The sequence below is a fragment of the Pteronotus mesoamericanus genome, unplaced genomic scaffold (assembly GCF_021234165.1).
Source record: "Pteronotus mesoamericanus isolate MK-2021 breed Mesoamerican mustached bat unplaced genomic scaffold, CSHL_Meso_final scaffold_54, whole genome shotgun sequence".
In the NCBI taxonomy this organism is placed as follows: domain Eukaryota; kingdom Metazoa; phylum Chordata; class Mammalia; order Chiroptera; family Mormoopidae; genus Pteronotus; species Pteronotus mesoamericanus.
This window is the reverse complement of record NW_026555321.1, coordinates 15,022,581-15,049,275: the sequence shown is the minus strand read 5'-3', so window position 1 is coordinate 15,049,275 and position 26,695 is coordinate 15,022,581. Positions and strand designations below refer to the sequence as shown.

Here is a 26,695-nt window from a genome sequence, read left to right as displayed (position 1 = left end):
AAAGTGGAAGAACAAATGACTGGGAATCTCGCCTACCCCTTGCCCCCACCCTTCACCCCTGGCTCGGGAGTGCGGGGGTCGGCTTTGGGGGCTGCGAAGATAGAGGCGGCCAGCAGGTGCCAGGGCTCCAGCCCTATCCCCCGCCCCCCATCCCTCAACCCCACCCGAGCTTGGCCTCGCCCCCTGGCGGGGGATCGCTAGGTGTAGAGGCGCGGGGGTGGGGGGCGCCAACCCCGCGGGCAGCTGGAAGGAGGCCGAGGGAAGCCTCTGTGCTCTTGCATCGCCGGGGTTGGCAGCACCCTCCGTCCGCAGTCCGAGGAACATGTCCGCGGCCCGGGCGCAGAGCAGAGCCCCGGGGAGGAAAGCCCGGGGAGGGCGTGTGCAGTGGCGGCGGCCCGGGAGCCGCTAGTCCCCTCCCTCCTAGGGGAGCAGCTGCCGCCGCCGCCACCATCAGCGCGGGCCGCGGCCGGAGCGAGCCGGCGAGCGGCGCGCGGGGGAGGGCTGGGGCGGGGAGGGGGGTGGGCGCTGGGGGCGGGAGGGCGTGGGGGGAGGGTCTCGCTCTCCCTAAGACCAGAGCCCGGGAGGGAGACCCTGGCGGCGGCGGCGCCTGACACTCGGCACCTCCTGCGGTGCTGCGGGCGGCATGTCCGAGGCTGGCGCGGTCGGACCGGGCGGTGGGGCAGGGACCGGGGCGGGTGCCGGGCTTGGGGTGCTGCCCCCACAGCCCCCCGCGCCGCCGCCGTTGCCGCCGCAGGGCTCCCCGTGCGCAGCCGCCGCCGGGGGCTCGGGCTCCTGCGGACCGGCGACGGCAGTGGCGGCGGCAGGCACGGCCGAAGGACCGGGAGGCGGCGGCTCGGCCCGAATCGCCGTGAAGAAGGCGCAACTGCGCTCCGCTCCGCGGGCCAAGAAACTGGAGAAACTCGGAGTGTACTCCGCCTGCAAGGTACTCGCTCGCCGCTCCTCGACCGCCGAAGGGGCTAGGGCCCAGCCCGCGGGACCCCCGCCCTCTCCCCTTCCCCCGCCCGCCCCCGCCTCCGCCTCTCGCCTCCCGCCTCCCGCCTGGGGCCGCTGCACCGCGGAAGTGCTGCTGTCGCCCGCGCCCAGTTAGCTTCTCGGACAAGCTAACTGGGTTGGAAGAAGGGGGATCACCAAGACCGAGAGTCTTTCATGCCTCCCTCTTGGAAGGAGTTGCCTCTGTACCCGCGCTCTTGGGCTGCCCTGGGACTTTGTTGCTCTGTAGGAGCTCGCCAGGGGCGCCTTCCAAAGAGTGGAACTGTGCTCATTGTGTGGCGAGCGCCCCAAGACCAAGGGTACATCTTTGGGGGGATCTGAAAGCCCGTTCTTCGCATGTCCTTTCCCCGTGTCCCAGTGGGAGGGTAGAATAGGCTCCTGCACTCCTGCGCTTTTCGGGAGGTAGAAAGGGCGGAACGCACCCATTGGGAAGGTGGGCACAGCCCGGGGCGAGGGTCCTGGAGCTCCGGGCACCCTCAGTTGAGGGCGGAGGCGCTGCGGCGCGCAGTGACAGCCCCGTCATTATCGTATTATTGTTTAGTTAAAACGTTGTCCCGTAGGCTGGGGGTGTAAACAGGATTTGGCAAGGTGACAGCCCAGCGTGGCGGGCGCTATTGCTCAGTTTGAGGACGCACGTTTCTTGCCATCGCCTCTTCATCCCAGCTCTCGGCACCCCGTAGTCCCTCAGCTGCAGATCCAGCTGTGGGCGCCGTACTCCCCCGGTGGGAGGATTGCCCGAGGCTGCGGGGCAGCCTAGCCCAGCGCTGTCAGCAGCAGCTTTGTTTTGACAGGGTGACAGCTGAGGGGGGCGGGGACTTGGCCTTGTCAGCTCCTGCGGCCTGTGGCTGAGTCCGGGAAGAGACACCCTCACACACTCACACACCTCCCATGTATTCCGCCTGCTTGCTGCGAACAGGGTCAAGTTCCCAGATTCCGGATTCCCATAACCGAGCTGCAGCGGCCACTTTTGAATTTTCGTGTAAAGATTATCAGTCCTGATAGAACCTCTCTACCCAGTCATGCTGTTTTTAGTAGTTTACAGGAGCTTCTCAACCGCAATGGAATGTGTGTGTTTACCCTTTCCCCACACCATTCACATCCGCATGTGTATGTTGACCACTTAACTGTGAACCCTACACTGACTCGATGAATATTTATTGAATGAATGTGGGATCTAGCCCAGTGCTTTTCTGAAACTTAAATGTGCACAGGAATCACCTGGAGAGCTGGTTAAAAGGTATATTCTAATTCAGTAAGTCTGGGGTGGGGCTGAGATTTATGACAAACTCTCACGTGATGTAGTGCTAATCCATTGATCACACTCCAAGTGGCAAGACCCTAGTTCAGGCCTGGACAATATACAGGGTCTCGCAGAAGTAAGGCATGCTTGAGTGTCGTCGGTAGGGTAATAATGTGGATATAATAATTTATAGTTTTAATTTGAACGTTTCACCTAAAATGTCATATGGCGTGCTTGAGTGTGATATTGTTATGTTACAGAATTACATGCCTGTGATTTTGTAAAAAAAAAATTTTGTAATAAAAACGGGGCATTATTTGTGTTGGACCCTGTATTATTTGTTCCTTTTGAATTCAGCCAAGAAAACCAAAACTGTGATACAATAACTCCACATCGTTGGTATTTCAGAAGAAAGAATGCAAAAGAGATAAAGTGGGGAGTGTGCTTCTAAGGAAGGTGAAGGACCAGGAGTTGGTTATGAAGGCTGTTAGACTAAGAACAAGGTCAAGAGCAAGGTCAGTTACTCAGTGGACTTGCTGTTCTAGCAACGAGAGTTGGCCCATGTAGGAACTGTGTGAGCTCAAATGTTTCCGTCCTGGCTTTTTATCGGGGACACCTTCTCTCCCTGTTGCCTGTTATTGCCTTAATATCTGAAAACTTTTCCTGAAGTTTCAGTCCTATCTGAAACTATGTATGAGCATATGTGCCTTCCAGATTTCCAAGAGTGAGATGAAGCACCTTTCTAGGGTTGGTGGCTTGAGTCTTTCATGTTCATATTCACAATCGAACTTAATAGGAAAGGAAAAACTCATTCGTTCAATAAATATTTAAAGGGGCCCCAACTGGGTGCCAGGCATTGTGCTAGATGCCAGGGCTGCAGCACCCAGATTCTGTCCTTCTGGAGCTACCAACTTTCTGTGTATATATGTGGGCACATGTGTTGGGGCCCTAGGGAGGTGGGCAGCGAACCAGTTACAATGACGTTTTTAAAAAGCTGCTTTCTTAGAATAGTGTTGGAACTTGTAGCAGGGCAATTCATGGGCTGTAGCGCTGTTGGGGTAGGAATGGCTTCCTGGAGGAAGTGTCAGTGGCTGTTAAGGACTCTTGGCAGGGCAGGGTGGGGTGAGGCGAGGCTTCTTGTAGTGGAGAAACTGAAAGCAGTTATGAAAGCTTGGAGCTGTGCCAACAGGAGCTAGCGCTTCATTGGCTGGGGCTACCAGGTTGGGGGTGTGTGGTGTGTGTGTGTGTGTTTGTGGCTAAGAGAGCTTTGGGGAATCCAGGAATCTTAACACCTCTGGAGTGACATGATCTCAGATTTGCTTTTTTTTTTTTTTTTTTTTTTTTAACTGCTTGACTGGGTGTGAGGGGGTTTAAGAGGGCAGAATCAGTGGTTCTTTTGCAGCTTGTCCCTGTACTTCTACCTTTTGGTATTGACTGACCCCTTTTGCAAATCAGAGAGGGTAGAGAGGTTAGAAAATGAGGTGGGACCTAGAACGATATGAGGGACTTTACTGGGGGCTATTGAAAGAAAAACAGGTCTCAGGCCTGATAAAAGATCTGGCCTTTAAACTTCGCAAGTGAAACAGAGAAAAAAGGGAGCTAGTTCACAGCCAGGGTGGTATGCCACACCCTAGAGAGAAGAAAAAAAAAAAAGAGAGAAAAAAGAAAGAAACAAACAAACTTGTTTTGCAGGATCCAGAGTAGAGTTTTTGAACTATGTTCTGGCAGAGGTTACTTCAGTTACTTGGCTGGAGTGTGACACACAGCCAGAGTGACCATTAAAAATGTAGATTTGTCTATGTGTTGCTTCTGCTTAGGTCCCTTTAATTCTCTTTACTGAGTCCCCAAGGCCCTGCATGGCCTGGTCATTGCTATCTGTGACTTCTTTTCAAGGTCATGCTTGTATGGTTCTCTTCTTTCTCAGGGCCTTTGCACGTACTGTTCACTGGTACTGAAGGTCTTCTCACCTTCTCAACTTTGCTTGCAAATCTCAGACTCCTTCCATGTCCTTTCTTTCTTTTTTTTTTTTAAAGAGCAAGGGGAAGGCAGAGAGAAAGAAATATTGATGTGAGAAAGAAACATCAATCAGTTGCCTCTTGTATGTGCCCCAACCCAGGACTGAACCGTGACCTAGGCATGTGCTCTGACCTGGAATCGAACTGGCGACCTTTCAATGTTTGGGACGATGCCCAACCATCTGAGCCACATTGGTCAGAGCTCCTTGCATTTCCTTTATTGCTTTGTCCAGCCTTCCCATTATAAGTTTTCTGAACTCCACTGTACTTACTTTCCCTTCCTGGTGTTTTTATCAGGGTTTTTTAACTGTGTGATTATTTGATATGTGTTTGTCTCTAGATTCTAAGGGAAGTGGTTATTGACTGAATGAAAGAACTAGAGAAGAAAAAACTGGAGAAATGATTAGCTGTTAGGCTAGTAGTAGTGAAATTTTAACTTGACTGCTTCTTGATAATTTGTTTTGTTTCATGCAGGGCACGTCTAGGTATCTAACTGATGTCCACAGGACTGGGTTTTTAGTGTTATTAAAGAAACTGTAAGTGAATGTATGAGCTCAAACCCAAATCCCCTTGAGTTAAAGTGTAATTTATCTATTAAAAAACGAAAGCCATGGATTGACTCTTCTTAATGAAATTGGCCCCTTATACTTGAGGAGGGGCAGTAGATTTAGTGGCCAGACAACAGAGTTCAGAGTTCAAACTGACTGTAGTTCAAATTTAGGATATCCAGCTGTGTGACCTTGGACAAGGACTTCACCTCAGCCTCCATTTCTTTGACTGTAAAGTAGGAATGATAATGCTACCCTCATGGCTTAACAGTGAGAATTTAAAATGGGCTAACAGGTTTCAGTGAACCAGCAGGGCGTCTGGTCCATGTGAGCTCCTAAAACAGCTCAGAGAAGAATACACTTTTAACTCGGAAGTCAAAAAGAACGTGAGACTTAGAGAGCCTCTAATTTTAGCTCTGCCTCTTGTGTGATCTTGGGCATAATTCTGTTTTTCTCCGAGCATTGATCAGTTCATCTATAAAATGGGAACCATACCTTCAACCTTGAAATTAAAAGAGAGGAGGTCCCCCAAAGTTCCTGGAGCCTAAAATTGCTGGGTTAATGCTGGCTAAATTGAATTGTCTGGTGTTTGACTCATTGTCTCAGAATCAGTGGCCACGGAGCATTTATGGAAAACCCAGTTGTTTCGATTCTTGGCCGAGTGCCATACCTAGAGAGTCACCCGGGCACAGGGCTATACAATTAGCCTTAATTTAAAAAACAATGCTTTACACTGGAGTCCAAGCCGCAGCTCAGAATGGCTATGAATGTGGCCCAACACAAAATCATAAACTTACTTACAACTTGTTTTTTTTGCTCATCAGTTTTCATTAATGTTTGTTTATTTAATGTGTGGCCCAAGACGACTCTTCTTCCAGCGTGGCCCAGAGAGGTCAGAAGGTTGGAACACTGACTGTATAATGTGCAGAGAGCAGAGGCAGCGGTGCCACCAGGAGAGAGAAAATGGCCTCTGTTGGCTGGGGGCTGGTGAGTGGGGCACTAAAACAAGCCTTAAAGTTGGGGAGAGTCCCCCAACACTTTATACTTGTCAGTCACTCCTTCAGAGAGCAAATTTCTTTTTCAACTTGTCAATAACTAGAGCAGTGACTGCCCGCCAGGAGCTCTTCTGCCGCCCAAGGGATAATTGGAGACATTTTGGCCATAATAATTGTGGAGAGGGGAGTGCTTCTGGCAGCTAGTGATTAGAGGCCAGGGCTGCTGCTAAACATCCCAAGGTGCAAAGGACAGTCTCCCACCCCCAAAGGATTGTCTAGCCCCAAATAACAATAAAGCCAAAGTTGAGAAACCCTACTTTAGAGGAAAATTGTGTTGTTGCATAGTATTAATACCATAAATACATAGGTAGCATAGGAAAAGTCAATGCCTCTAATGTTAATTTGAATAACACTCAAAATCGGAATTGCTGTGTGAACCATGGGCATATTTTTCAACACCTTTACTGTGGTATATATTATAGATCATAAAACTCACAAACTTAAGTTTGCAGTCAGTTGCTTTTGAGTAAATGCGTTCAGTTGTGCATCCCTCACCAAAGTCCAGTAAGAACTCTTCCATCTTCTGTAGTGGGTTTGTTTTAAGGTGATATTTTATATCGATTGTGGGTTTGCAAATACAGACAATTAAGAATATATCTTTTTGGAGACTCTTTAGGTGAGTAGTGTTGCCGCAGCGAAGCACAAAACATGGAGGAGGGTGAATAAAATGCTTAAAAAAAAGTCTGTCTTGAGCCACATAAGTCTATAGCATACAGTTATTTCATGCGTGGTGACTTCTCTAAAAGGCGGTATCGTGGAGCCAACACACACAGGAAAAATGTTTCATTTGGCAGGCATGATACAAAAAGTCTGAGAGACATAGGACCAAATTTAATTCTGTTTGCTCATAAACTTCACAGGGAAGATGGAAATTCAAGCCTGCAAAGCCTTCAGATTGCAATTTGCAGTTTTATGTAACTGAGAAAGTAGTTTATAGGGCAAAACACAAAAGCTGTTGAGGACTGTTTTGCTTTAGGAAGCATATGCTTCCAAATAACATTTTGTGATACAGAATGGGTGAGTTTTTTGTTTCTTGTTATTTTTTATTAATTATTATTATTATTTTTTACCGCTAAGAAACCTGGTTACCTGTCCACATGGGCAGGATTTTATTCAGTGTCTGTGAGGTAAATCCACAGGCTTGGATCTGTCATAGGGAGTTTTGAGGGTAAAATATAGAGTTTCATGTGAGGTACCTTGGAACAATGAGAACATCTGCTTCTCAGATGAAAGATCTGGTTACTTAGTACAGTGCCAATAAAACACGAATTTCCAAGGCTCACTGGCTTCTGATTTAGTTCATTTGTCTCTAAATGAAGAGAAAGGTTGCTATTTAGGAAGAGTTGTCAATGGTTTCCTAGTCCTAGTCCGTTTCCCACCTGGCAGCACCTGTGGCAGAACAGCATGCGCGCTGACTACCTGGCTGCTTGGCAAAAACCTGGAGCACGGCCCCGCTCCCTCCCTGTGCTGAGTGCCCTTGGGCACCCTCTTAGCTGCCTGTGTTTCAGTTTCCTTTTTGGTGAAGTGGGAGTCAAGGTGCCACCTCCTCGACTTCCTGTGAAGATGAAATCATGTAGCAGATGTGAAAGCTCTTGGAACAGAGGCATTTCACAGACGTCTGTTTTATTTCAGCTTTAAAAACTCCATTGGTCTCAGCAGTTCGTGTTTTGCCAAAGTGCAGGCCTCATGGCACTTGATTCTTCTACCTGGGGTTAAGAGAAAGGCATAGAAGGTCATTTTACTAGCAGGGAACTGAGACCCAAAGAGGTTAAGCAACTTCCTCAAGCTGCAGTGGTTGTTCAGGGAAGAGTTAGCCTACGTGGGTTCTCTTTCCAGTGCAATTGGTTTGCATCATCTTCCCAAACTTTCTCACGGGGTGGGGGGGGGGGTGATGTTCTTCCAAATGGTTTATAAAGAGGATTTCATTTGTTTCAGGCATTCTGCTGCTCTCATTGATGTTTATGGTCCCCCTACTGAGAGGTATGTTCAAAGGCTTTTCTAGTTCATTGAAGCCCTGCAGGCCATAAAACAAACAAAATAAGTGTTCTTTATTACTGGCCTAGGGCAGACAGATGCATGCTCTTCATTGTTTTAAAGCTGACAGTCAAGAATGGTAACTGTGTTGGCCCAGTAGAATTTCCTATAGGGAGGAAGGAAGATGAAAGAGATCCCTACTCAGGTTGTAGAAGGTGCCAGAAGTGCCAGAGAGGTAGGGAAATGACTGTCCTGGATGCTTTAGAAGTCCCCAGACAGCTCTACATAAGACGGCATGCATAGCGGTATTTCAGCATGATCCCGTGGAAAGTCACTTTTTAACTTTTAATTTTATTATTAGAGAGTAAAGTGCTGAAATTATAAGTACTGTATCTAGCTTGGTAAATTTTTACATATGCATGCATCCATGCATCTGCCACTAGAAAAAACCGTAGAGGGTTTCCACCACCCCAGAGGGTTCCCTGGTGCCCCCTCCCCGCCCTTGGTAACCCTCATTCTGACGCCATTACCAGATATCAGTTTGCCTTCCCCTAAATGGAAACAGTCTGAACTCTCTTGCTTCTGGCTTGTCACTCAGTATAACGTCTGTGAGCTGCATCCCTCTTGTGGCATCTAGCAGTAAAGTGTGAAGACACACTTTGAAAACTAAGACATAAGTTAAAAATTGTCAGCCATTTTCAGGATGGAAGGCACTGGATGTGGACAACTTTATAAAACGGATTTTAGTTAGGCTTTTGAAAGACAAGATGGGAATTCAAAATCCAGGTACACTGGGAAGAACCCAGGAGGGCAGGGATGTGGACAAGAAATCAGGCAGGTGTATTTCGCGGCGCAGATGTTGATAAGGGTTGGCGTGGAGGGGAGGCAGAATGCAGGGGCAGGGAGGGTGGGGCGGGGATGTCACAGCTGGTGGAATGTCCAGACTGCAGGGTTCTTGTCTCCTGGTGTCCACTTCAGTGAGTTCTTACAGGTAAACATCCATGTCGAGTTCTGTTGCCACCCATCCTGGTTCTGGAAGGTGACTGTAGTTATATGCTGTGTCCTGCATGCCAGGCTGAGCCGTACGTGTTGGGGCCTGTGAGAACCTAGTATATAAAGCTCCAGTGGACACTGACATCTCTGTGAAATTGACAGCAATTCATCCTAGAAAACTTGTATTAAAATATAAGATAAAGTTACTATTTAATGGAATCATACAGACCCTCCACTTGTGAGTTTTTCCATAATTGATACAGTTAATGTGATTGGATTGTCATCATTTTTACTTGTGCATGCATGTACACAGGGTGTTATATCTATTGCCATTTATTTATTCATTTAACATTTCTATGGGCTGCTTTAGATGACTTTTGTTCAGGTAGCTCCTGTCTCAACTCATGACAATTCATCATCTCGTCATAATTGAAATAGAATTGATTCCTTTATAACGTTGAATGGCTTTCATCTCTGGCATCTAATTGTGCACACTGGTACTCCCTGTACTGCACGCTTTTCTTCCCCAGGTATTGGCGTGGCTTGTTGTCACATCTCATTTCAGTCTGTTCTCCAAGGCGAGCTTCTCACAGAAGCTTTCCCGACCACCCCCCTGCCCTGCCCCAGGCCTAAAATAGCAGCATCTCATTGCTGTATAATCTTACCTTGTTTTGCTTTCCTTTACTGCATTTATCAATACTTGGAAATCACATGTCTGTTTTAAATAACTTCTTGTCTGTTTCCTTTATGACAATAGAAGCTCCGTGAAGCAGGGACTTCACTTTATTCCATATCCCAGGTCCACGGACCGTGTACATAGTAGGTACTCAGTACATATTTATTGAATGAATGGGTCATTTCATATTCACAGTGAATTTCATATTCACCTGTGAGATGGGAGGGAAGAAAATCCTTTCTTAAGGATGAGAACAGTGAGGCTTAGAGAGATTGAGTAACTTACCCAAAGCCTGTGGTCGGCGGCAGGGTGGCCCTGAGCTGAGGCTGGAGGGACGCCTGCTGACTCAGGGCTGAGTGTGGCGCCCGTGAGCCCGGTGGGCCTGATGACACGCAGTGCTTGTCTCGGCCTGGATTTCTGCTCTGTAACGGACCAAGGTGAAGTCGTCCCCACTTTTAATCCTTCTCTAAGCCAATTATGTGACCTTCTTTGACCAGTGGTTCCTCTTCCTCAAACGAGAATTAAATTCTAACAAAGATATCCTGAGTATTGTGAGACCAGAGAGTTAAAACCTATGATGTGAGAAAAAGACCCTACGAGATATTCTAAAAGTCAATATTGTGTTAGTGAACTAGGGGAAAAAAGAAAACCCCAAAACCAGTTGCCTATAAAGTCATGTTTTCTAACTATATTTTTTGTTGCTTTGCTGTCTGCTTTAACTAAAAGCTTTAACAGGTTTTCTTTAATTTGTTTTTCTGTTTGCATACAGAAACCCAGGCACATGGCTTATTATTTTGTTAATCAGGAGTTGAGTGCGTTTATGTTGGAAAAAGAGTGTGAATAATATCTTTAATGATCCACTTGAAATGATATACCACCTAACCTTAGGAGAAAGCTTTGAGCAATCCCCTAAGTGACGTCAGGGGAAGACATGGATGCTTCCATTAATTTCACACTGTGCTAATCAGTGCCCATTCATTGTGTGCTCTCAGCCTGTGCAACCTTCCGTGAGGCTTCTGTGGTATGCAGGAGATTCCTGCAGTACAGGAACGAGACCTGAGTAATATCATAGCGCCTGACGGTGGCAGCTCTAATTTGCATCAGCTCTAACAAGCGGGTGTTGAAACTGGGTGGCAGGGTGCCAAGCAAGCGAAGGTCAGCAGACTTTGAAATAGTGCGGTGAGTCATAGAACCCAGGATTTGCACATACGCACAGGGCTACCTGACTCACCCCACATCCAAGAGAACACGTTCATCAGTAGTGGTTAGGGGCTTGTGCCCAGCTCTGTCCTAGGTGTGTGGTGAGGAGTCACTAGGATCTCCTCATCTTGCTCTGGAGACAGGTTCAGAGGGAAAGAAAAATTAAAGTAAAAAATCAAGCATGAAGTCAATGGAGAGAGAAGCCATCATGAGTTGGGGGCAGGTGGAAGGGCAGGAGAGGTCCAGCCCAGGCTGAGTGAACTGTACAAAACCAAGAAGCATAGCTGATGTGAGTAAAGACTTCAGAATGGCTGAGATGTGGACCTGGGCAACAGATGGCCTGGGTGGGAATTCTGATGCACAGCTTTCTTGCTACGCAACCCTGGGGAAGATTACTTACCCTTTGCGAGCCTCAGATTTCATAGCTATAAAATGGAGATTGTGATGTTGTCAGCTTTTTCCATTCATTCAACAAATTGTTATTTGATGTGCTAGGCGTTGATTTAGGGGCTGGGAGTACAGTGACAGATGGGTCCTTACTCTTGCAGGGCTTGCGTTCTGGTGGCAGAAGCAGACAGTAAATAAGAAACTAACAACACACAGAGAATGAAAACAGAGAGGTAAATGAGAGCGCCCGGGGAGTTCCTTCAGATGCGTGCCCAGCAAGGTCTCTCCGTGGAGGGTGCAGGAGGGCACAGGATGTGGGGGCTGTATGAAGCCAAGGGGGAGGGTGCCCGGTGGGGAGTACACACACTCAGGGCCAGAAGTGGCTGGCTGAGTGCGCGAGCTGCCAGGCGACCATCGTGGCTAGATGGGCACAGGTGGGGGTGGGGGGAGCAGGTCGAAGAGGTGGGAGAGGTAAGAAGGGAGATGGGGGCCAGATTGCCGAAGTGTGATTTTCACACAGTAAAGTGGCCTGGTTTTCACTTCTGATCGATTTGGACGAATGCATATCAAGACCCAAAACATTTTCATTGCCCTTGCCATTCAAATCCCTCTCCCCCAGAGGCAACCACTGAGCTAATTTGTGTTCCCCTAGGTTAGTTTTGATATTATAGGATTTCATGTGAATGATATCACATGGTAGAATACATACTTTCCTTCACTCAGTATTATTGAGATTCATCCACACTGTTGCATGTATCAGTAGTTGTTTTTCCTTTTTTTTTTTTTTTTTTGCTGAGGAATGTTGCACTGTATGGATATACCACAGTTTGTTTATCTATTCATCTGCTGTGGGCACTTGGGCTGTTTCCAGTGGTTTCAGATTAGATTTGCTTTTTAAAGTATTCCCTTTGGCTAGGCTGGGAAGAATAAAATGTACAAGGGAAAGTAGGAAAAGAGAGCCAGTTGGAGTTGCTGCGGTCTGGGTATAAGTGGATAGTGGTTCTTGGCTGAGGTTTAGCAGTTGGAGGGGGTGAGAAGTAGGCAGTTTGGGGCTATATTATGAATGTAGCAGCAATAGGATTTGATTTGTCATTGGAGGGTGTCCTGTGAATAAAAGACAGAAATGAACCTAATATCTAAGTTGTTGGCCAGAGCAACTGAAAGGATGGTAGTTCCATTTGCCAAGATGGGCAAGGCCATGGGAGAAGCAGGTTTGGGGTGGGTGGGAACCAAGAGTTCTTTTTGCTAAATTAGATATGTCTCTTAGTAGTCAAGTGTTTTGATAAAGTGAGATAATTTATTTAGCAGTTTGGGATAGTATCTGGGACATTCTAAAGGTTCAGGAAATGGTAGCTAATATTACGGTTAAAAGCAGTGCTAAATCATAATTATTGAGCTTACAAAAGAGAGGAGAAAAATGAAAAAAGAGTAAACAGGAAGAGTGAGAAATAGGATCCACTGGGTAAGGAAGAAATAAATCAGTTGATAGAAGGTTTTGAGTTTTGGGTAGAAAATTTTGAACTGAATCCACTAGAGAATAACGTGTGTTTGCACTTTAAGAAGGAGGAGACACAAGCTATTTAGAGTGCCAGCAATGAGTTCTAGGTTTTGGCTCCTGGCTCCTTGGTCCGCTGGGTGAACTCAGGCAAGCCACACCTCTCCTACAAGCATTGAATTACTTGTCCTACGGGATTGTGGGGAGGGGAAAATAAGACGATGCAGGCTAACATTGCCTTGGAAAGTATCAAACAAATGCTCAACATTATTAAGTGGCTTTTTAGAGTTGCATGATGTGTTAGACACTGGGTGTTAGGAATAGGGCTGGAAGTGGGAATGTATTGCAAGTGGTGAGAAAACTGTGTCGTTTAGCTGGCTTTTAAGGGCCTTACATGGAACTTTATGAGAATGAAAAAGGTGTAAACCTGGGAGAGACTTTGAAAGAAGAGTCATGTGGCGGAGGTTGAGGGTGTTGAACGCAGATGAACTGAGCCTCAGGAGCTGGGAAGACATTGATGCCAGTGAAGAAGAGAACAGGATAGTTGGAAAAGGGGTGTTGGAGTTGAGGGCAAGCCTCACTGGGCAGATGTGCCAGAGGTAGGCTGTTGGGAATGTGGGCTGGATGCTCTGTTTTGCAGGTTTGGCTGGTTATGTGTGTTTGCAAGTCATCAGCCCAGATAATGACTGATACCATGAGATCGTGAGCTGTCCAAGGAAGCAATGTATATGGCGCTGTTTATTTTGCTCATCCCGGTTGATTTGGTGCCAACACAACATGCTGAAGAGTGAGAAATCCTGTCAGTCAGCTGGTTGTCTGGGCTGCTCAGTGCCAGCCAAGCAGCTTGACAAACCTTCCAGTGTGTTGAAGACTGAGCTGACTGCTTTGGCAAGTTCACCGATAAAGTCTTGAGATTGGGCGCGCGTGTGTGCGTGCGTGCGTGCGTGCGTGCGTGTGTGTGTGTGTGTGTTTATATTAAAAGAGATTCCGGGAGTTATCTTGGATTTAGAGCTCTGGGACACCCGTTCCTTCGCCCTCACTCAGGACCTCTTGAAGCCCTTTCGGGGGCGGTGCGTGTTTGGGCTTGGTCCTGGAGAGGTGACTCAGATGTGATGAATGGTCTAGTCTACCCCTAGGACATTTGGTAGCAGCGAAGTCATTCTAGCACCTTCTGAGATAATGTCTGAGGGTCTTGGGTCATTGATTCAGGGGGGCCTGATTATTTAGCATAAAGAGGACAGTTCCTTATGCAAGTCCAGGACAGGCACAAAGACTTCCTGCAGATGGGGATGTCCAGGTGGCTTTCTCTTGCTCTGATGTTAGACTAATCTTAGCATGGAAGATAAATAGGGTGTTTATACCTGTTTTTGAAAATTTATTTATTTATTTTTACCTTCACCCAATGACATGCCCTTTGACTCTGGAGAGAAAGGAAGGGAGGGAGAGGGAGAGAAACATCGGTCGATTTACCTTTTGCACGCGTCCTGACTGACAACTAAACCCACAACTCAGATATGTACCCTGACTGGGAATCAAACCCATGACCTTTCAGTTTATGAGACAATGCTCCAACCACCTGAGCCATACAAGCCAGGGCTGTACCTGGTTTGTTTTGCCCTGGGTCATTTTTTCATGACATGACCCCATTATTGTTCTGTATCTTTGACTTCTGTCTTCAATTTTTTGTTGTTGTTGTTGTGGCTTTCTAGACCAAAATGGCACTTGTAATTAAGGTGTTCAGAGATACTTATGCTACTGAATACCCTCCCCGGTGATCTTTTCTCCCCTTCTAGTTCTGTTTTCACTTTCAGTTCCAGGCAGATTTGATCCTCTGAGCTAAGATCTGCCCGCCCCCCGGCCCCCCCCTGCCGCCCCACTTTCTTCTTTTCACTTGAGTCAAAAGTTCCCAGATTTCTAAAATCCCAGTTGTAAGTCATACCTTGATGGTATCTGCTGGCCTTCCATGTATAACTGGGTGACCCGGAAGGATCATCACATAGTGCAGGAAGAAAGAGGGGTTATATCCCCGAAAGAGGTACTTAACCATTTAAATTGAAGCTGTATATGGAAAGCTAATATAGGGAGGGGAGAGCGGAGCTGACACCCGCATCTCTCAGACCGTTTTTCTCCCCTAAAGATCTTTGCTACTCATTAGTATTTCCTCATGTGTGACCTCTTTAGACATGCAGAATCCCAGGCCCCACTCTGGAGCTGCTGAATCTGAATCTGCATTTCTACAAGATTTCCTAGATGGTTCCTGAGCAGGTTCAGGTTTGAGAGGCACGGCTGCAAATCACAAGGGCATTATTCAGACTGTTTCCAAAGCAGTTCGCTTGCAGAGAGAAAATTTATTGGGGTCACAACTGCTTACAGCAGACTCCAGGTGGTGGTGTGCTTTTAAAATAGGATTAAAAGAATTTTTCCAAGTAATATATGCACTCCGTTAAGAGGAAAATTCAGACAGCTCACAGTGGTAGCAAATGAAAATGTAGACCCTCTTACCCCAAACCCTCATGCCCAGTCCCACTCCTCACGCCCTTTTAATCATTCCCAGAAATCGTTCGTCTCCCCTCCCTCACCCTGAGCTGTAGTTTTCATTTTATACTGCAGTCCAAGGAGGGGAACTTGATTCACTGTACAGAAGTCCAGTTTAGATGTCAACGACGCTCAAACGAATTTGTGAACATGCTAGAAGGTTGGATGTCAAAGATGTTGAGTGAGGGAGCCCAGAGGAACACCTGCAACACGGCCTTATTATTAACAAGTTTTAATTGTTTCAGACTCTCCACTAATTTTAAGAACAGGGCAACCTACTTTATGACTCACTTATTCCTGTTACTTGCTATTTCTCTCTTGCTGAGACAAATTCTGTCTGCAGAGGTGTGGCCATCTAGACGCTATAACTTTTTTAGATCAGAAAATGGCAGAGAGAGACCCCCATGTGCTCGTCTTTTTTACTTTTTCTTTTTCCTTACTCTCCCCCCCGATGTGATTTATTAAGTTGTTTAATTTATGAGGAGAAACTGACCCTCAATTTTGGGATGCACTTTGATGCCACTTTGCAGAAGACACATAGTGAAAATGATGATTTTTGCTTGCAGTTCCTGCCTTTGAAAAAAAAACAACTTTATTGAATTATATTTTTTTTGCTGTAAAATTCTGATTGTAAGTGTATACTTCCGTGGTTTTTAGGAAATAGACTGAGTTGTACAATTATCATAATTCAGCTTTAGAAGGTTTTTATCACCCCCAGAATATCCTTGTGTCTATTCGTGATCAGCCACATTTGTATCCCCAGCCCCAGTCTGCCAGTCTACTTTCTGTCTCTATAAATTGGCTTTTTCTGGACATTTGTGTAAGTGGAATTATACAATATGTGGTCTTTTGTGACTTAGCATAATATTTTTGATGTCCATCCACATTGTAACATATATCAGCATTTCATTCTTTTTTATTGCCAAGTAATATTCTCATATAGGAATATGCCACATTTTGTTTATATAGTCACCAGTTGACGCACATTTGGATTCTTTCCACTGTTTTGCTAATATGTATGATATTGCTGTGGACATTTGTGTGCAATCTTTGTGTGGATATGTTTTCATTTCTCTTGGGTTAGACACTACGAGTAGGTTTGCTGGCTCCTGTGGTAAATACATGTTTAACATTAAAAAAGGTTTTTTTTTTTAGTATGGCAAAAGACATCTCATAAAATTTAACTATTAACCATCTTAACTATTTTTAACTATTTAACTGTGCAGTTCAGTGGCATTAAGTAATTCACGTTGTTGTGTAACCATCACACCGTCTAACCACAGAAATGTTTTCATCTTGCAAAACTGAAACTCCATACCCATTCAACAGTCACTTCCCATTTCTTTCCTCCCAACTCCTGGCAACCACCGTTCTACTTTTTCTGTGATTGACTACTTTATATAAGTGGAATCATACAGTATTTCTCCTTTTGTGACTGGCTTATTTCACTTAGCATAATGTCCTCAAGGTTCATCTATATTGTAGCATGTGCCAGAATTTCTTTTTAAGACTGAATAGTATTCCATTGTATGCATATCCTACATTTTATTTATCCATTTATCTGTTGATAGGTACTTGGATCACTTCTACCTTTGGCTGTTGTAAATAATGCTTCTGCGGACATGGGGGTACAAATACTTTTCAGTTCCTGCTTTCAGCTCTTTTTGGGCATATAGTCAGAGTGGAATTTCTAGACATATGGTAATTATATTCTTAATTTTTTGAGGAACATCCATACTACTTTCCATAGTGGCTGCACCGTTTTGCATTCCCACATTTTGCATTTGCAACAGCACACAAGGGTTTCCATTTCCCCACATGCTTGCCAACACTTGTTTTCTGTGATTTTGGTAATAGCCATCTTAATTGGTGTGAGGTGGTATCTTATTGTGGTCTGGTGTGCATTCCTCTAATGATTAGCAATATTGAACATCTTTTCATGTGCCTACTGATTGGTCATTTGTATATCTTTGGAGATATTTCTATTTGTTCTTTGTCCTTTTTTTTTTTTTTAACCAGCTTGTTTACTTTTGTTGTTGTTGTAGAGTTGTAGGATTTCTTTATATATTCTGGACCTTAATCCCATATCAGATACTTGATTTGTAAATATTATCTCCCATTTTGTGGGTTGCATTTTCACTCTATTGATTGTATTCTTTGATGCACACAAGTTTTAATTTTTGATTGCTCAGTTTATCTTTTTCTTTTGTTGCCTGTGATTTTGGTGTATTTCAAGATTCCCCAACCCAATATCATGAAGCTTTCCCCCTAGGTTTTCTTTTAAGAGTTTTATAGTTTTAGGTTTTATATTTAGGGCTTTGATCCATTTTGAGTTAATTTCTGTATATGGTGTAAGGTTGGGGTCTAGAAATTGTATTCTATTGCCTGTAATTATCCAGTTTTTCTAGCATGATTTGTTGAAAATTGTCCCCTTTCCCCCACTGAATGGCCTTGGCACCCTTGTTGAAAATCATTTTTTTCCCTAGTTACCTTTTGCCCTATGAATGCCCTCTTTCAAGAGACTTTTTGGGGGAGTCCTAGCCTAAATGTCTGTGGAGGGCCCAAGAAAATCAATTGACCATATATGTGAGAGTTTATATTTGGGCTCTCTATTCTGTTTCACTGGACTATGTATAACTTTTTAAGAAACTGCCAAACCGTTTTCTCAAGTGGCTGCACCATTTTACATCCCCTCCAACAATGTATGGGGATTCCCCTCCCTCCACATCCTTGACAACATCTGTTATTATCTGCTCTTTTGATTGTAGCTATCCTCACGGGTGTGAGGTTGTATCTCATTATTGTTTTGGTCCATGACTTTTAAACATTCTGCCATTGTCCAACCTGGAGCAAGCAGAGATGTAGTAAAATACAGTGAGGACCACACACAACCATCATACCAATTATCTGCCTACGCTCAGTTCCTCTGCAGAGTGGACTGAATAAGCTCAGGCAAGTCTTTTACCATCTTAGATCCTCAGAATCTTAGATCTTATGAATAATGGGAGTAATGAATACCTTCCTCACACAAAGATTCACGTGTTTTCTTATCTTAGGTGCTTAATGAATGTTGGATTCAGAGTTTTACACCATACATTTCCTGTCAAGTGTGTTCTTGCTGTGGGACAACCTTGTCACTGGTTTAAGTATTCCAGCAAGTAATGACTTTGCAGTATATTAAGGATGACAGAATCTTGCTAGACAGCTTGGCTGTCTCTCTCCGGTCCTGGATGTTACCCAATTGTCTTCACACCCATCTTACTCATCCACACTGAGTGAACTGCGGGCGCCCTGCTCCCTGTCTGTCATCTGGGTCATGACCCCTTGTTTACCCAGGTTAGCTGCCTTCTCACCATCCATCCTAGCTTCTGCATCCTATGACAGAGTCTGTTGCATCCTCTTGACCTTTGACCCTGGGTCCTGTTGTGGCATAAACATTTCAATCCTAGCCCCATCCGAAGCAATGCAGTGGCCTTTTCTTTCGAGGTTCTGCTCCATCTACAGAGACTTGCTCTTGGGGGCGGGTGAGGTCACCGGGGCTGCCTTCCCCTCCGTGAGCCTGGGTTGCTAGCTGCATCAGTCATTGGCTCGGCAGTACACTCCCTAAAAGACTGTCCTTTATTTTAGCTGGTACTTAGTTAAACCTGCAAGGCCATTTCCCTTTGGGGTTCCCCGAGACAGCAGCTGTCTTGCCTAATTAAGGAGAGACACGGGAAAGGTGTTTTGAAGGGAGACCGCTTATCTTGAAGAACAGTGTCCGGGCCTGAACATATGGAAGGGAGATATGAAGGCCAAGGCAGAGGGCATGGGGGCAGCAACTTGGAACATTTGGCAGAAAATGCCTTGTTGGCAGTCAAAGGATAACGTTTGAATGCTTTCTAAAGGACTTAGTGCGTCCTCTTTAGTAGATCGGGAAGTTAAGTCCCACATGTAATAAAAATTTTGTGCACTTAGGTTTCTAAGTGTCATACGATATACATACCCATGTAGGAAGTAGTTTTCCTATCCTACCCCAAAACCTTCTAAAGCTAGAGTGCGAAGCTCAAGGGACTTTCAGCAGTCACAATGGGGAATAACTGTAACCACTTAGAACCACTTCGGAGCTGTTGGGACTATTCTGTGCCTAAGCTGTTAGGGTCCATAGGTTGGCTTTTCGGAGTGGATTCCTTTTTAACTCCAGTACAGTGGTGTCCAATAGGAATAAAATGTTGGCTACATGTAACTTAATATTTTCAGGTAGCCAGGGATATTAGTTTCCTAGGGCCACCACAACAAATAATCACAAATAGGGTGGATTAAGCAACAGAAAGTTCCTGTATTTGCAGATATGGAGGCCAGAGATCTGAAGCCAAGGTGCCAGCAGGGCCATGCTCCGCCGGAGGCACTGGGAGCAGCCCTTCCTGGCCTTATCGCAGGATCCCGGGGCGCCTGGCGGTCCTTGGTGCTCCTTGTGTATCAGTCACTCAAGCCTCTGCCTCTGGCTCCATAGGGCTGCCTGCACTGTGCGTCTGTGCCTTGGTGTCCAACTCTCCCTCTCCCTTCTCTTACAAAAACACCAGTTACTGGTTTTAGGGCCCAGTCTAAGTCCAGGATAATTTCATCTCAAGAACCTCAAGTTTCCAAATAAGCTCCCATTCTGAGATTCCAGCTGGACATGAACTTTGGGGGACACTAGTGAACCCACTACACATTATAAAAAAATAAGAAAAAGATCAGTTAAGTTTCATTAATTTTAATGTTTTATTGAACCCAATATCAAAATATTATAACATGTAATCACTGTAAAAAATTTTTAGTGGCATATTTTTAACTTTCTTTTGTTTTTTATACTAAGTCTTTGAAATCCAGTGTGTATTTTACACTCACAACGCACGTCAGTGTGGAGCTGCCACCTTTCAAAGACTTGATATCTGCGTGTGGTTGGCTGCCACGTATTGGCTAGCACAGTTGGAGGGCTCTGTCTCTGGCGAAGCTTTGGTACTTTTCAGTGTTTTGCCCTGTGTTTCCTCCCTCACTCTTTCCCCTCTCTCTCCCTTCATTTTCCTCTTAGTTTTTAGGGAATTGCCTATTCATTTGGAAAAAGTCTCCGTAGTTCTGAACAAAACAAATTAAAATCTACTTTGTTAAAACTACTGGGATCCCAAGACTCGACTTGGGGAGGAACAAAGTTAGCCAGTTTTGAAAGAAAAGGCCTTTATTCAGTTACATTTTTAAGCATCAGTGTTTATTGTTGGTAGAATTCATCAAGCACTTCAATCACAAGTGGCTTAAATAAGTGTGGTTAATATTTGGGATGTAACATTTTTATATTGAGACTGGGAAACACAAGACTTTATTCTTACAAATCTTCCTGCCATGAGATTTGTAACCCTCCCATTTATCTGCCCCCATGAACACTGCCATTATTCTCTGTCAAGTTAAGACAAGAAATTGCATAAATTTGTTTCTAGGCTGATTGCTGTGGGTCTGTTGTAATAATGAAGTTAAACTTTATAAATCTTTAAAAATCTGTGTTGTCTCTCCAAGAATTGCAAGCTTGTTATTTTTTTGGCTTGAACCTCAGTGAGGAGGAGGGGGGTTTTGTAAGCAGCCTCACAGGGAGGAAAGTTTTGGATCCTTGAATTCTTAAATGTAGTTTGGGGTAAGATGCAGTTTCCACCACCCCTAGCCCCCGCTGGTTTGTGCTGAGCCTGTGTTACAGTTGTCAGAATTTTTCCTCAGATGAACCAATGTTAAAGAAAGTTAGCAAACAACCTGTGAATATGAGTATCATAGAGAAGAATACATAGTACAGTGTGAATGTCCCTTCTTCCCCTTGCCCCCTACATGAGTATATATCCATCCAGATTCTCTGTATATCCACATACATATATATTTAAATTGCTTATTCATGTATTTTAAAAAAATAATCACATTATGATATATATTGTTCTATAGCATACTTTTCTACCATTTACAAGGACTTAAGAGAGTTTCCATGTCAGTATAGCTAGCCTTACTCATTTTTATATCATGTGAGGACATTTTTTTTTTTTTTTCATTGCTTTCAGAGAGAGAGGAAGGGAGAAAGAGAAACATCGATGGGAGAGAGAAACATCTTTTGGTTGCCTCCCATAGATGTTTGGACCAGGGATTATACATGCCGGGACCAGAGATCGAACCAAGACCTGGGCATGTGCCCTGACTGGGAATCGAACCCACAACCTTATGTTTATGAGAAGATGCTCCAACCAACTGAGCAACACTGGCTAGGGCCAAATAGCCTTATTTTTGATAAAGGTGGCCTAATAGTCAGTGGTATCAATCTACATAATGAAGTTTTCTCTTATTGATCAAGTCTTAGAGGACATTTTTCTTTTGCTCTGATAAATGGTATACATGTATCGTTGAGCACATGTGATTATTTCTGTGGGAGAGCTTCCTAGTGGTGTGGTGGGGCCAAAGGGCATGAACAGTCCAGTATGGCTTCTGGAACACTGGACTGCGAGCAGTGAGTCCTCCCACACACAGCGTATGAGGGTGCCTGTTTCGTCAGACCTTGGTCAACTTCAGAGAGTATCACTGTCAACCTTCTATTTTTTGCCCGTCTAGTTAATCTCACAGGGCTTTTGATTTCATTTCTCTATTACTGGTTATTTTGGTCATTTTGTATAGGCTTATTTGCCATTAGCATTTATTTTTCTTTGAATCACCTGGATTTGTCCTTTTTTTTTTTTTTTTCCTTCTGTCAGACTGTTCTTTTCTTATGTCATAGATGATTTTTATATATTCTGGGTATTAATACTTTGATATATATAGTAAGTATATGTTTTCTTAACTGATCTGACTTGTAAAATTTATAGGTTAACTTGAGAATTGATATCTTTATAATATAGGGTCTCCCTATGAAGAACAATGCTAATTTCTTCATTTATTCAATCTTTAGTAGAGAGTTGTAGTTTTTCCTATATAAGTCATACTTAGTTCCCTGAAGATTTAGGCATTTTATGACTCTTGCTATTAGGATTATTTTTTTTGCTGTTACATTTTCTAAGTGGTTATTGCCGATATGGAGGAAAGCTTCTGAGTTTTATGTGTTGGTATTGTATCGAAACAATTTACTGATTTCTTAGTTTCGAAAATCTCTAAGAATTGCCCACCAATTTTTATACTTTTTTTTTGTGTACCTCTATTAAATGTTGAACAGTGGACAATTGAGGGATTCTTTTTTTGTTGTTGTTGTTAACTTTAATGGGAATGATTTTTTAAAAAGATTTTTAAAATTTATTTTTAGAAAGATGGGAAGGGGGGAGAAAGAGAGGAAGAGAAACATCAATGTGTGGTTGCCTCTCGCGGGCCCCCTGGTCTCGCGGGCCCCCTACCAGGGACCTGGCCTGCAACCCAGGCAGGTGACCTGACCGGGAATTGAACTGGTGACCCTTGTATTGCAGGCTGGTGTTCAATCTACTGAGCCACACCAGCCAGGGCAATGGGAATGATTTTTATGTCTGTATAGTGTAACGTTTGTTTTCAAGTTAGGGTAATTTCCTTCTATACCAAATGTGCTATTTTAAAAAAATCAGAAAGTGATGTTTAATTTTATGAAAAGCTTTTTTAGAAATCAATTGCAATGATTTTTTTTTACCCTTTAATTTGTTTCTATAGTTAATTACTTTGTTTCTAATGGCCTGCTTTTGCATTTACTTGCCTTTTGAGTGACTTCCCATTACTGTAACCTCTGGTGGGGATGGAGCTGATTTATTCTGTGAGGAGCATAACTTTTAATTTGTTAATAAGTGTTGTGGCCTGTTTCATAGTGGTTGGGGCTAAGGCTTATCCTCAAGCTACTTTCAGTGGTTGCATCCTCTTCAAGTCCTTGCTTTAAAGTAGTAACTGTCATAATTCACCATGACTTATAAAGCCCTTGTCCCCTGCTCACCCTTCACCTAATAGGACACTCGTAGCATATTATCATTATCAACTCTATCATCTTTATCACTACTTCCGTTTATATAGCACCTACCCACATTAATTACTTAATGCTCCAACAGCCTTGTGAGATGGGTATTTTTATACTTCTTTTGTAGATTGGGAAGCTTGGAGAGGGTAAGTGATTTTCCCAGGGTACACACCGTTAGTAAATGTTAGAGTTAGGATTTGAAACCATGTTTATATAACTGCAAGGCCTATCTTGCCCATGTCATGGATCCTGTCACTTGCAGCCTTTCTACCAACTTCCACCTAAGCTGAAACATTTTGCTGACCATGACTTTGTCTCTATTAGTTCTCCTGTTGCTGCTGTGGGTTGTTTGAGGGCAGGGCGTTGAGGGACAATGGAAGAAGGGAACAGGCCCTTGCAGGTGTGCTTGGCAAGGACCCCTGTCCCCAAGTCTCTTGCCTGTCTCTCCTGTGGTAGACGGTAGTCTCCAACTTCCTATCTCCCTTGTCCTCTATCCATTTTTCTCTGTGCCTGGCTACTTTGCTCCTCCAGAGTCTGAGGAAGACAGGATGTTCTGAAAGAACATTCCGGTTTTGCTGCAAGAAGATCCAGTCTCTTTTTACAAGGTGACCTGGGAAAATTTCCAGGAAATTCTGTTTGCTAAGCAGAGCTTCCGGAGGAATAGGTGTACCTTACCCTCTTTGATTCAATCCCAAAGTCTTATCTTTTCTAGGTCAATGGTTCTCATCCTTTTTTTTTTTTTTTTTTTTTTTTTTTTTTTTTTTTAAGGATAAACTTAAGTTAAATCCTAGAAAATCCTAGAAAATTTTGACATGGGGAAGAGTTATTACTTCCCCTCATACCCCTCCTTTCCCCCGTCACACTTCAGATGAGCCTCACTGGTCTCATATCACATAAAAATATTCAAGAGAAAGCAAGCACCTACATGTATTTAAGTGTAAAAGAGGTGTGTGGTAAGAGGTGTGTTCAGAAGGACACGCATACTATTTTCTTCTGAAATGAACTGCTATCCCACCTGAATTCCTCTCACCTATTTGATCTCCCTGACATGCCCCGTTAGCATGTTTTCTTTTCTTTTCTTTTTTAAAATTGAGTTACCATTGGTTTAAACATTATGTGTTCAGGTGTACATTATGATTTGATATCTGTGTACACTATAATGTGCTCACCACCAAAATTCTAGTTTCCATCAACCACCATACAGTTGATACCCTTTACTCATTTATTCCTCCTCTCCTCCCTCCCTCTTTGGTAACCACCAATCTGTTGTTCATACCTATAAGTTTGTTTTTGTTTTGTTTTGTTTGCTTTTTGTATTACAGGTGAGTGAAATCATACAATTTTTGTCCTTTTTCATCTGACTTATTTTGCATAGCATAATGCCCTGAAGGTTCATCCATGTTGTTGCAAATGACAGCAGCTCATCTTTTTTATGGCTGAGTAGTATTCCATTGGGAGCGCGCATGTGCATGTGTGTATCATATCTTCATTCATCAGTCAGTGCAAACTTAGGTTGTTTCTATATCTTGGCTGTTGTAAATAATGCTGCAGTGAACATAAGGGTCCACATATATTTTTTTGAATTAGTGTTTTCATATTCTTTGGAGAACCCAGAATTGGAAAGAACCAAAAGACAACCAACCAAATGGGAGAAGATATTTGCCAATGGTATTTTTGATAAGGGCTAACATCCAAAATATATTAAAAACTCATACAACTCAACAACAAGAAAAACAAACAACCTGATTGAAAAATGGCAAAGGATCTGAATAGACATTTTTCTAAGGAAGACCTACAGATGGCCAACGGGCACATGAAAACATGTTCAAAATCTCTAATTATTAGGGAAATGCAAATCAAAACTGCAATGAGATATCACCTCACACTTGTTAGAGTTGCTATTAATCAAAAAGACAAGAAAAAAGAGGTGTTGGAGAAGGTGTGGAGGAAAGGGAACCCTCGTACACCTTTGGTGGGATTGTAAATTGGTGCAGCCACTATGGAATATGATATGGAGCTTTCTTGAAAAAATCAAGACCAGAACTATCATATGATCCAGCATGTTGTTTTTTAATGGATCCATTAATAACGTCCTTTTCTTTTAGATCAGAGATGCTCAACATTGGGTGCACATTAGAATCACTAGCTTAAAAAAAAATACTGATGCCTGTGACCTGTCCACAGAGATTCTGATTTAATTGGTCTGGAATCAGGTGTGGGTTTTGAACTTTAAGGAGCTCTCCAGTAATCCCAATGTTTTCCTGAGTTTGAGAATCACTGAGGTAGATTTTTATTTCCGTGGAGATTGCTTGTGTTCCCGGTTTCTGGTCCTGTGACTGACGTGGTAGGTGCTCAGCGTTTGAAGAATAGCTAGATGAGATGAGAGGTGCGTGAGAGAGTAGAAGTTCAGGTTTCATTCCTTCTTCCCTCCTGTCTGTGCTCTCCCCATACCCCTCCAAATGCAGAGAAAACATTCATCATTAGCATTGTGTTCTGGGATAATCCAGTCCTAACACTGTTTTGTGTAAAAAGCAATGGTAAGGTCCCATAGGCCATCAACCTCAAGCACAGTACTGAGAGATTTCTTACCTGTGGACTCATGTCTTTGGACCAAGAAATGGTGCTTTGTCATGGTTGATGGCTCTTCTTCAGATGTAGAGTGTAGGCTGGCAAAGCTTTCGGATTGATTCAGAGCAAGTTGCCTTCTTAAGCTTCCTTGTAATGAAGGAACTTCATGCTTATCTAGGTCACTGTCTCTCTGAGATCTGGAGTTACAGTGCTAGCCATGGTTGGTTTCATTCTGATCCGCACAGAGTTCCTGCCAGTTTTACGTCCTGTCCATAGACAACTCGCTGCGGGAGACTGAGACTGTGGTTACTAATGTGTCCAGAGATGCATAATCCATGATGTTTGTCAAAACTGAAATGGTTACCAAGGCAAATGCAGACAGACTCCTAAATTACATGATCTTTTGGAGTTTTGACCTTCAGTCACTACCCACCTGACCCCTACCCTGGAGTAAATCTTGGGCCTTAGTAAGAAATGCAACTCTTACCTAGACAATTTGGCATCTTCTTGATAATTTAAGGAGAATCCTGTGTTTCCTTGGTGGGCCTTGGCTAAGGTATTCATGTTCACATAGGTATGTGTATCCATCCAGATGTCAAAGAAGTTTATAAGTTCTGGATTATATTAGTGCTTTATTGTGTGGTCTACCTGTGTCATAGGTAGATCCCGACCCAGAAGTTTAAAAGAAAATGGAAATAGGATGTCAGTAAATCACCGACAGGAAAATGGATGTATTTTTTTTTTAAAGCTTCAGTGATTGTTTTTAATGGAAAAAGAAAGTAGGGATGATTTACCCTCAAAACTGAAACAAAAAGTGAAAGAGAAATAAAGGAGTTTGAAGATGTCTGCCTCATGCCCTTATGCTCTGTCCTTATCCCTCCCTGTTTCATACCCAGGAGACCTTTTGAGAAGTATAGAACAGATCAAGCAACCGAGCCAAAATCCTTATAATTGCCTATGAGCTTTGCCTTCCTTTCTCTCCCAACTTACCTTAATGTCTACAACTCTCTGCTTTACTCACTATGCTCTAGCCATGCTGGGCTTTGCTCCCGGTGGAGC

At 43.9% G+C, this 26,695-nt stretch overlaps 2 protein-coding genes across 2 annotated transcripts in view; one reads left to right on the top strand and one right to left on the bottom strand.

Moving 5' to 3' along the window:
- The window catches only part of PP2D1 (protein phosphatase 2C like domain containing 1), a 42,825-nt gene extending 42,374 nt beyond the window's left edge, over nucleotides 1-451 (bottom strand). Inside the window, exon 1 of the mRNA XM_054594980.1 lies at nucleotides 165-451. Coding sequence (XP_054450955.1) covers nucleotides 165-451 — 287 coding nt within the window. The remainder of the gene's footprint in view (nucleotides 1-164) is intronic.
- A 134-nt stretch (nucleotides 452-585) lies between these two features.
- KAT2B (lysine acetyltransferase 2B) overlaps nucleotides 586-26,695 on the top strand; it is a 93,083-nt gene continuing 66,973 nt past the window's right edge. The window contains exon 1 of the mRNA XM_054595554.1: nucleotides 586-943. Within this exon, the coding sequence (XP_054451529.1) occupies nucleotides 644-943 (300 nt within the window). The 5' untranslated portion in view covers nucleotides 586-643. The remainder of the gene's footprint in view (nucleotides 944-26,695) is intronic.